Source organism: Leucoraja erinacea, chromosome 13 (assembly GCF_028641065.1).
Source record: "Leucoraja erinacea ecotype New England chromosome 13, Leri_hhj_1, whole genome shotgun sequence".
NCBI classification, from domain to species: Eukaryota; Metazoa; Chordata; class Chondrichthyes; order Rajiformes; family Rajidae; genus Leucoraja; species Leucoraja erinaceus.
In genome coordinates, this window is record NC_073389.1 from 33075601 (window position 1) to 33087622 (window position 12022).

Consider the following 12022-nt stretch of genomic DNA (forward strand, 5'->3'; position numbering starts at 1 on the left):
TCTGATTTCAGGAAAGCTACTACAGATGGAAGATGACCTTGTGCTCTCTTTCCAATTGTTGCTTTGTGTCCTGGAGTACTTTATTAAGATCTTGCCTGCTGAATTGATTAAGGAACCTTACAGTAAGTTTTCAAAGATAACAATAGTAGTCAAATTCAATTATTTTTTTAAAAATAGCTCAACAGCTTTCATTTTTCCTGAAATATCATAACTGCATATTGATTCTGTATTTTTTAAATTCTAATATAACTGAAATCAAACAATTATATTTTTATTGCGACTGAGACATCTTCCACATTTTATCCGTGTTTATCATCAGTTAATTGATTAGAGCTGGCAAGTCCCCATATCTGCGGCAGGATGTGCTGGTGTTGGAGAGGGTCCAAAGGCGGTTTACGAAAATTATCCTGGGGATGATTAGGTTAACATATGATGAGCGTTTGACGCTCATTAGTGGGCTGGAGTTTAGAAGGATGAGAGGGATCCTCATTAAAATTTACCAAATAGTGAAAAGCCTGGATAGAGTGGACATGGAAAGAATGTTTGCATTAGTGGGAGAGTCTAGGACCAGGGGGCACAGCTTCTGAATAAAAGGATGTACCTTTAGAAAGGAGATGAGGAGGAATTTCTTCAGTCAGAGGTTGGTAAATCTGTGGAATTCATTGCCTCAGACGGCTGTGAAGGCCATGTCATTGGGTATTTTTATGGTGGAGATTGACCAATTCTTGATTAGTACGGGTGTCAAGGGTTATGGGGAGAAGACAGGAGAAAGAGTTTGAGAGGGGAAGATAGATCAGGCATGATTGAATGGCAGAGTTGACTCGATGGGCCGAATAGCCTAATTCTGCTCCTACAACGTAAATGTTTAAGTGATAGGGTTTCTACTTGCGAATGCCATCCCTCAGTACCACAGAAGGAGAAATTAGACAGGGTTGTCCTTGGTGATTATTGCCTATTAACCACTGCTGTGAATCCTGCATTATGAGGACATGATTTTATTAGACTGTTACATCTCTGAGGTAAACAGGTGTTAGCACTCTTTGTCCAGGTGCACCCCCTGGAATGTGGTTATGGAGAGTGCCCGATGCTTGTAGAATGGTATTTTATCAAAAAAGCATCTTTAGGAAACATGAGCAGAATCTGATGGGGGAAAAGAAGAGTGACAACGAAGAAAGTTCATGTATATTATAGAAACAATTCTATTGTAAATGTTAAACCAACTAATCTAAATGCCTATCTTTGTAATCCTATGTTTAAGATAATTGGATTTGGCTAATCTGGTGATGACATGGAAAACAGAATTCAATGAGATTAATTTAATGTCTTATGAGGTAATGTAAGGGCCAAATGGCCTCCTCCTGCACCTATTTTCTATGTTATTTTGTATTACTTCTCGTAGTGATTATATCCAATGAAAAGTTTCATGGAGGGACAAGTAATGGTGCTTATTTTGTGAGTGGATTTTCCTGTTGTCAGTTTTTTTTGAGCTGTACCTTAATGGATTTCACAACTGGAAATGTGTGGCTCTCCTTAATTAAATGGTGGATTTCTTTATAAATGGCTGGGTGATAGTTTTATTTCCATTTTCTACTTATCGTAATTACTCATGAAGGCAGTGTTAGGCATTCTAAATATTGCATTACATTGTTAGCTCAGTACAGATACGGTATGCAAAAAGGCACTGGAATTTTTACTACAGGATAAGTGTTTCTGGATCAAATACTTATTGAGTTCTGCAAAGACATTTAAGCTTGTACAATGAGTAACGTGGATGAATAAGGAACTTTTTAAATCACCTATCCCATGAACTTGAAGTCCAATTTAACATTTCATGTGACCTATTATGTTTAAAAAACATTTAATTTATAATGCCCACATACTCTTTTTTTAGCTGACAATGTGACTCCCAATTAGTTTGTCTTCATATTCTGTCCTATGAGGTAATGTGCTTTTCCTCCCGGAGTTATTGGTCAACAGAATCCCTTCATGCTGCCAAAAGTCTACACGTTCTGTCAGACTCCATGGCCTACTCCTGCACCTATTTTCAATGTTTCTATGTTTCTCATCCCTGCAGTATAAAATCCAGCATCTCCTCAAAACTTAAAAATATATTTAATCTGATTATCTACAAAAATAGATTTGGGTGAAGTTTATAAGGTTAATTCAGTTTTCAAAAGTTTAAAAGAAAATCCACCATGATTAGAAGGTGATTCATATAGCAAACAATTTTCCACAAGTTAAAATAATGTAGTTCATTGATTTGCCATGATACTGAGGAATATCGTATTCCCAGTCTCAAACTTTTGATCTTTGTCGACGAAAAATGGTACAAAATAAGTGGTTAGACAGAGGATTACATTTTAGATGTGGCAGCTTGAAGAGAAATGCTGAAAGAGCAGCTGAAAGTTTCTAGTTTGAGAAAGAAAAAATACCCACTGTTGGGTACCTTCATTGAATCCTTATGTGATAATTACTTCTACCTGTTCTGCTAAATCTAGTCATTTACATTGTGCTATGAAGAGAATAATTGTTCATGTCATACCTTTCTTGGTCCACTTATAACTTAGCTCATTGTACCTGCAATATGCACTGTCTCAAAAATACACTACAGTGATTCAGTTAGGCTACTCCAACATCACCACCTAAAGCCTACTACCTTTACCACCACCATGTACAAGGGCAGCAAATGCTTTGGAACAGCAGTACCTGACATTTTACAGTACAAGTTACATGTAATTGTTACTTGGAAGTATTTATTTTTTATCAGCATCTACTCTGGTAGTTGCGGATAAGCAACAAATGGTGTACATGGCAGTAACAGCTACTTCCTGAAAAATGAATAAATGTAAAAGGAATTTGGAGCCTTTGAGGAAATAAGACCATGGCCCCAATTCTAGCTATAACACATCTGGGGGACATTTAAAGTAAACTAGACCAAGTGGGTTGGGTCCCTGTCATAGGGGAGGCCAGGTCCCCCAACGCAACCTGTTCCCCTAACGCAATATTCCACCACTCACCCATTTCCCAATGCAATATTCCACCACTCAGCCATATCCCCCAACTGTGCATGGGCGGTTCATTTCCCGTTATCCTCCTGCACTCCCTCCCCCTCCTCTTCAACCTCCCAATTGCACTTGCTGCCAGGACTTTAAAAAAAGAATCCAAGTGAATTTCCCCTGCCTCCCCAAGGACTCCCCCCTCCCCCCCTTTTGTAAACTTAAAAAACTTGCTGGCAGGACTCAGTGTTCTGTGATTGCAACATTGTTGCGGGGAAGACCAGCAAGGATTTGGATCCCATTGTGATGTCATAGCTCTAACTGCCGGTGTGCAGATGGAAGACATTTTTCTCAAAGTGGTATTTTGTAAAGTTAATAATGTGAATAAGTATGACATCAATCTGAACGAAACTTGATAAAAAAAAACACACCACAGGACAATTGTGAGTAAGGTTGTCCAAAAATGGTATCACTATTGTGTACCGTTTTGGTGTAATTTAAGGATCTTACTCACTTACTCACACACAGACATCCAAACAAACAAGATAAGTGTTTTAGTAATATAACTAGACCAAGTTGGACCCTTGGGCCCCGTCCCCCGAATGTGGCGTCGGCACTTACCTCGGAGACAGTTCCCCTACCCCCCCACCCCCCCGGAGCCAATCACCTGTTCCACCAATCAACCATAACTCCCAACTGCGCAGGCGCGGCTCATTTCCCCTCATCCCCCAAAACTCCCTCCCCCTCCTCTTCACCCTCCCTCTTCTCTCTCCTCCACCTCCACCTCTCCTTTCCCCTACCCTCAGTCACTCCCTACCCTCAGTCATTCCCACCCTCCATAACCCCTATCCCCCAGAACCGTTATGCACCGTTTCCCCAATGCAATATTCCACCACTCACCTACCACTTCATGGAGCCATTGTATGGACTTGACTTTTGGGTTGGCGTCGGCGCTCCCTTGAGCCAATCAATCCTTCTCACGTGGGGGGGAGTGGGCTAGATCAGTCAGTATTAGTTGACCTGATCCATGTCATATTTTACTGCATACTGTGCGCTCAAACAGCCATCTGGTTGTGTCTCATACTGTCCAGCCTCTAGCTTGATTCGTAGTTGAGCTTGAGCTTACAACATCTAAAAACTTGCAGGAAAGACTGAGTGTTCCTCGATTGAAACGTTGTTGCAAGCTGGGCCAGCAAGGATTTGATCCCAATGGCTGTTAAATTTTTCTTAAACTTGAATTTGTAATTTTTTGAAATGTCAATAACTTGTTAAATATAACATCAATCAAAACAAAACTTGACACAAACGACCACAGGACAATGGTGAGTAATGTGCAAAAATGTTACCCGCTCCTCCAAACAAAGAATCCACCACTCAACCGGGGGCGGCGTCAGAGGAAAGTTCTGGAATCTTTTTTTGTAAAACGATCGGGACGCCGTCTGCGCTCCCCAGAGCCAATGAATGAACTCAACTTGGGTCCCCGGAGCCAATCAATCCTTGGGGGGATGGGGGGCGTATGGGGTAGCAGGGTGGAGGCGGGCAGCGCGGACTCGACGTGTGGGGGGCGGGGTGGGGTGGTTGCTGCGGGCAGAGTCAGAGGAAAGTTCTGAATTTTTTTTTGTAAAACGCCAATCAACCTCCAACACAATATTCCACCACTCACCAGTTCCCCTAATGCAACCCTTTTCCACCACTCACCAGTTCCCCCAACGCAATACTTCTTCTTCTTCTCCTTCTCCCCCTCGATGGCAGCACGCAGCATTCTCCTCCCAAGCTTCTGCTGCCGTTACCGTTGGCAATGTCCCATTGTGATGTGATGTGATGTCATGGACTGAGATGGCATTGTGACCTCATCACTGGAAGCTGCTGGAAGACTCTCTCAGAAGCCATTTTTGGCTTTTTTTTAAACTTTAATCATCAATAACCTGTGTAATACAGCATGAAAAATATAGCATGAAAGCAGGGAACCTGATTATGGCATGGACGGGAAAAATGTGAGTAAGAATGTGGAAAATTATCAGCGCTACTGCTTAGCATTTTGATGTAGATGCAAAGAAATATGTGCACACATACATACAAGATGAGAGTTTTATAAGTATATGGATATAGATAGATAGGTAGATAGATGTGAATCTTCATTGAAAAGCCATTTAGGAATTGTGTACAGTTTAATTAGACCATCTTTAGTTCTTCTAAACTCAGGAGAGTATAGGTTCAGTTTGCATTGCAATCCTCAGGAAAGAAGCCTGTCATCCCAGAAATTATAACCTACAATGGTATATGTGAAAGATACATTTAATTATTTTACAGGAGCTGCTGCGAATAGTATAATTTCCAGTGGTTTATCAAGAGCTTCTAGACGGAGTCACAACAGAACAACACAAGCAAGCAATTTAACTGAGGTGGACTCCAAAGTCTTGGAAATTCTTTGTCAGGAAAATGAATGCAATACAGATGAAGTAAGTTAACATTTCATTTATCTGTCTGGGTGAAATGGGAATTCAGAAGTTGAGCAGAAGTGTTTTAAATTTACCCTATACCTGTACCTGTAAAACGGTTATAATTCATATGATGAACAAATCTATTGAAGAGCCCTATTTTAAATTGTCTAATTTAATGCAATTCCAAATATAACTACATTTTTTAATGGAAATTCATAAGATGGCATTTTTAATGTGTTTTACAGCATGTATAACATTGTACATAAAACGTGCTAGGTATGGGATTAGAGCCTTAAAGCACAAGAAATGAATGATTGGTCCTAAGGAGATAAAAGATACAAGATACATTTATTTGTCACACGTGCCAGTTGGCACAGTGAAATGTGATCACCATACAGTCATACAATAAAAATAAAGAACATTAATCAACTGATATTTTGGCATTGGGTCATACCGAGTTAGGATGTACATTGAATACAATTACTTGAAAAGAGGAGTAGTAATGGAATTTCATCCTGTGGTGGGAAAGGGAAATCCTTATCTTTCACAAAATCATTGAGTTAACTATATATGTCAATTTCCCCAGATGTACTTTAATGAACATTGTGTTTCCATTTTTTAGGTGAAAAACATTTATTTGAAAAGCTTTCTTCCTTTTCTGGACAAAATTAAAATATCTTCCTGTACTGAATTTCCTGAGGTAAGCAAAGTGTGATTTACTCCTAATATGATGTTCTAACACTTATACATGCTGCACAGCTGAAACAAATCCTCATAGTTAGCAATATATTCTAAATTTGCTATATAAATGGGATGGATGTTCTGGGCAAAGGTTGTGAGTTTGTTTCTTAAAAAGCAGATAGCAACAACCGTTGAAGGTAGACCATGGTAATCTTTAATCAAATCGTCAGACGAAAATGGCAAGATTACAATGAGCACAAACATTGCTCAGTGCTTCTCGTGCTCCCACTCACAGAACAAAGGCGAGTTAGCACAATTATACATTTTTCTTATCAGTAAAACACTACTACCAAGTCTGAATATGGCATGACTGAAAGATTCTGTAGCCTTTCACAATATAGGAAAGCTGGGTCCAAATTGAGCTTGTCCAATGACAAGTTATTACTTATCTTTGGAATGTCAGCTATTTTTTCAATCCTGGCTTCTTTATGGCCTTGAAGAAGCACATGTTATTACTGCAGGCTGCCTGTCCTCCATATTGTGTTTCATATAATTTACAAAGTCATTCAGAATTGGCACAGAGCCATTCTTTTGTTCATCTAGTGCATGCTTTTGTCGAAGAACGACTCAATTTTAGATTTGACTATTAGATTTGACTATTAGCTCTTTCAAGGTGGCAGTTTCACCTGTAATTGCTGACATTTCCCACCATAACTAGCAAGTTTAGATCCCTATAATTACATGAACGAGTGTTTAAGTCTGAAGTTTCTACATTTTTTTTCTTACTTACTGACTGGAATCGAACATTATGATTCTCATGGAATCCCTCATAGGAATCCAAAGTTGTGGCAATTCCTTATTGATGATTCTGGGCATTCTACCTGAATAACATGCACTGGATTGGAAATGGCATAGTTGTTTTGATTTTATTAATGTTTTAATTAGTTTGATATTCTGATTTATTTTTAATAGTCAGATAGTCTAAGCCACAGTTACATGCCACCACCACATTTCTTGACCACTTTTTGCTTCTAAATTGACTGAAATGTGGCACTGGATAATCAGAGAGGGAGGAGGGAGGGGGGGGGGGTGGCAGTACGGGAGACAAGCGTACTGACTGTGTGAGCACACACCAAGTTAAATTAATCTCCTTTGCCTACACGTCATCCATATCCCTCCACTCCCTGCATATTCATGTCCTACCTAAAAAGCCTCTTAAATGCTGCTGTCATTTCATCTGTTTACAAAGAGTTGCTTATTAACAGACCTTCATTCAGGGTTGGCTCAAGAGTAACTTGGGAGACGAACTTGGAACATCGCAGAAATGACAAGTAAACGGCAAACTTGTCATACCCGTGGGAACTCGGTTAAACTCTTGATCATACACTTGAATCTCGTACACAACCACGAGTCTCTCACTCGGGGTACCTCGTGGATCAGCTCGCACCGTGAGACAGGGCTATTAGGCCAAACTTTAGATCATCTTCCTAATGACTATTATGCTGCTTGTGTCATAATTTGTTTGCTCATAAGAGTTTGGAATTACTTTTTTTTTTTTATTTTAAAATATTTTTAATAGAAGCTTTGTCCAAAAGCATACTACATTTATTGCACAACTTCAATTTTAATTTTAGCAAAGATGAAATAGAAAAAGAGAGAAAGAGCAAGAAAGAAAGAAAATGAAAGAGAAAATGAATGTGTAAGAATAGATCCCCTAAACTACCAAATGAGTGTAGTCGAAGAGTGAGTAAGTAAAAGAAATAGGAAAAACATAAGAAATAAAAAGACAAAAACGGAAAAAACCCCAAAAAGTGTTGATATACCTGCTTCATTTCTCTCCCCATTCATCACCCAGTCCGTAAATCGGTTTAATTCCCAGGTTGTGTTGCACCATACTATCCTTGTAATGAATCATTGAATGGAATCCATGTCTTCAAAAATTGCTCTTATTTTCCTGCTAAGACAATTCTCATATTTTCAAGGCGGAGCGTCTCAGACATGTTTGTAATCCACATTTTAAGAGTAGGGGCAGATGTATTTTTCAAAAATTTAAGTATGTTTTTTCGTCATTATCAGGCCATAATTAAGGAAACGTCTTTGAAATATTGATAGCTCAGTGCAGGCTTCTCCTGTTCCGAACATAATCAGTTCCGTATGGGGGTCCAGTTTTGCTTTTAATGTTTTTGAGAAAATTTCAAAGATTCCTTTCCAAAAGCTATGTCGTTTTATGCAAGAGGCAAATGAATGTGTTACAGTTGCTTCTTGAAGGAGACATTTGTCACAAATAGGAGATACATTTGAAAAAATCTTATTCTGTTTAGTCTTTGAGTAGTAGTGTGTAGTATTTTGAATTGGATTAAAATGTGTCTAACATTAATCGAACAATTATGTATATATAAAAGATATTTTTCCCATCTGTCTTTGGAAATTTTTAGGCCTAATTCCTCTTCCCAGGAGGAAGAGGAGAGGGGGGGAGGAGAAGAGGGGGAGAGGAGAGGGGGGGAGGGAGAGGAGAGGGGGGGGAGGAGAGGGGGGGGGGGGGAGGGAGAGGAGGGGGGGAGGGAGGAGAGGGGAGGGGGAGGGGAGGGGAGAGGGGGGGGGGGGGGGGGGGGGGGGGGGGTGGGGTGGGGGGGGGGGGGGGGGGGGGGGGGGGAGAGGAGAGGGAGGGGAGAGAGAGAGTGCCTTTTTACTTCAACCCAAACCCAAACAACCATTTGCAGGCAGTGCTTTTTTACCTCTAACCATATTTTCATTTTCAAACCAAATTAAGGGTACTCACAGTGCTGTAGACATTTGTCAGTGTCATTCAAAGCTCTGATTGAGGCACACTACTTGCAGAGACTGATTGAGGCACACCAATTGCAGAGACTGATTGTGGCACACCAGTTGCAGAGACTGATTGAGGCACACCACTTCCTGGTTTTATAGTCCCTCCCCCTCCCTCCAGCAGGGGCAGTAGAGAGAATGGGGAATGTTGTAAAAGCATTAATATCTCTGTCAATTTTAATCGACGGGAAAAATCCTCGGCACACACGTGGCGGAGGGGGGCTCTGAGCGAGGTGGCCAAAAATGACGGCTGTAGGTGGCGGCGTACTCTCGGAAACTGCAGCACAGAAGGCCAAAACCGGTCAAGAACAGAATTTTAGTAATATAGATAGTAGATATCGGTAATGATTGAAATAAATAGGGAATTTGTGGGAAGAAAATCATGTTTATGGCATTTATTCTGACTATTAGAGACATCGGAAATGTTTTCCAGAATTGAATAGGAGCGTTTAATTTGGTAACTAAAGGCGGAAAGTTTGCGTTGAATAAAGAAGTATATTTTCTGGTTACCTGAACACCCAGATATTTAAAATTTTCTGTAGCAATTCTGAAAGGGAATTTTAAAATGTGTATCAGCTCTTGAGGTTTTATTGCCATAATTTCACTTTTGTTCCAGTTTATTCTACATCCTGAGAAGGAGCCAAATTCCTCTATAAGATTTAATATATTTGGAATACTAACTTGGGAATTGGTGATATATAATAATACATCATCTGCATATAATGATATTTTATTATTGGAGTGTTTAGTATTATAGCCATGAATGTTCGGATGTATTCTTATACTTTCCACTAAGGGTTCAATCACAAGGGCAAATAACAGGGGTGATAATGCACATCCCTGTCTATTGCCCCTGGATAGCTGAAATTTCTGAGAAAGTATATGGTTGGTCAGTATTCTGGCAGTCGGCCTATCATATAATAATTTGATCCATGAAATAAAATTCTCCCATCTGAAATTTTTGCAGTACTGCGAAAAGGTATTTCCATTCTACTTGGTCAAATGCTTTTTCTGCATCTAATGAAATAATTGATAAGTCTTCTTCTTTAGTTCTGTGTGAGTACATTATGTTAAAATGGCGCCTCAAATTATTAAATGAATGTCTCTTGGGTATGAACCCCATTTGATCCAAATGTATTAATTTATTAACGTATTTACTTAATCTTCTTGTCAAAGTTTTCGCTAATATTTTCTGATCTGTATTTAGCAGGGTATGTATGAACCGGGGTCTTCTAGATCTTTATCTTTTTTGGGTATAAAGTGTGATAGTTGATTCAGCTAGTGTTTGTGGTAATGTCTGTTATTAAAATACGTATGTATAAAGCTTGTGTAAACGTGGGGAAATTACCTCGTGAAATCTTTTATAAAATTTGTTACGGAACCCGTCTGGTCCTGGTGTTTTACCATTCTTCAGTGAGTGGATTGTCTCTTCTATTTCTTTAATTGAAATCTGTGCTCCTAATTCCTCTTGTTCCAGTGGGTTAAGTGTTGGGAGTTTACAGTTGTCCAGAAAGTTTGAATTTTTTTTGCTATCTGTTGATGTTTTGGATGTGTATACATTTTGATAAAATTGGGCAAATATTTTATTAATGTCTTTTGGAAGTGTTAACAGTTCACCTTTATCTGATTTAATTTTTAGAATAGTCTGGTCCTTTTCAACTTTTCTCAGCTGGCGTGCTAAAAGTTTGTGTGGTTTGTTGCCAAATTCGAAATTTTCCTGTTTTGTAATTTGAAATATTCTGATAACACTTCCAGATAAAATTTGGTTTAGTTTAAATTTCAATATTGCCATCTTGTTGTGTTTATCTATAGTTGGATCTATCGCGTTTTCTAAATCAAGTTCTCTACTCTGTTCTTCTAGTTGCAATTGTTCTGTCCTATTCTTTTTATTTTGATAAGATTGGTATGAAATAATTGAACCTCTAATAAAAGCCTTAAAAGATTCCCATAATAGGGAGGGTGAGATGTCTGGGGTATCATTGATCTCAAAAAAGAGTTCCATCTGTTGTTTTAAATATTTACAATAGTCCGGATTGTTTAGTATTTGAGGATTGAACCTCCAGAACAATTTTTTTATTAGACATTCCTTCTAGTTTTAAGGAGCAGGTTAGTGGAGAATGATCGGAAATGATACTATTATGGTATTTAGGGTTAGTTGTAAAAGGTATTAATTTCGTGTCCACTAGGAAGTAGTCAATACGTGTATAGGTTTTATGTACTGTTCAATGTACTGTACGTAGGAGTTTGCAATCCTCCATGCGTCTTATATTTGTTTTTTTTATATACGTAAGTTCACTGGACTTTGATTTTATATTAAATCTCTTTTGTTGGGCAGATTTAGGTATTGATCCAAAACGCAATTGAAATCTCCCCCGATTATCACGTTTTGCTGATTGGACTCAGAAATTATATTCAAGATTTTGTTAAAGAATTGTGGGTTATCAAAATTAGGAGCATAAATATTTACCATGGTAAGTGGGGTGGAATGTATCTCTCCAGAGACTATGACGTACCTCCCCTCTTTGTCTGCAATGGTGTTTTTATGTTTAAATGGTATGCCCTTACGAAATATAATTGCAGTACCTCGATTTAGAGAGATAGGAGAAGTGATATGACCGATCCAATTGGCCTACAGCCTGGTCTGAGCTTGAACTTTCAGATGTGTTTCCTGTAAAAATATTATATCACATTGAGTGCTTTTAATTGGGCAAGAATCTTACCCCTTTTAATTGGCTCATTAGTGCCCCTAATATTCCAGCTACAAAACGTAATTCCTCCAGTTTTCTTTAGAGGGTCGTCTTGCATTGTAACTTACATTGGTTCCTTTATTTCAGATGGGGCAACACAATACCTCAACCTTCTGGGTGTTGGGTGGGTGCTCCCAGTTGTTGAACTCCGTAGGTATATCCCAAAGAAATGTGCCCAATAAAGAAAAAGCAAAAAAAGTGCTAAATAACATAAATAATATGAAAATACAGTATTAAAAAATACCGTGTGAAACCACCGAATGGTGGAAGAATTTAGGTAACCTTCCGTAGATGTAGATTACATTTAGCTCCGTTCCCTAGGAAATAGTAT

General features: G+C 38.9%; 1 protein-coding gene across 1 annotated transcript in view; it reads left to right on the forward strand.

Annotated features, from left to right (window-relative positions):
• The window catches only part of rb1 (retinoblastoma 1), a 182457-nt gene that overhangs the window by 33731 nt on the left and 136704 nt on the right, over positions 1-12022 (forward strand). Inside the window, 3 exon segments of the mRNA XM_055644844.1 lie at positions 12-122; positions 5307-5455; positions 6060-6137. Coding sequence (XP_055500819.1) covers positions 12-122; positions 5307-5455; positions 6060-6137 — 338 coding nt within the window.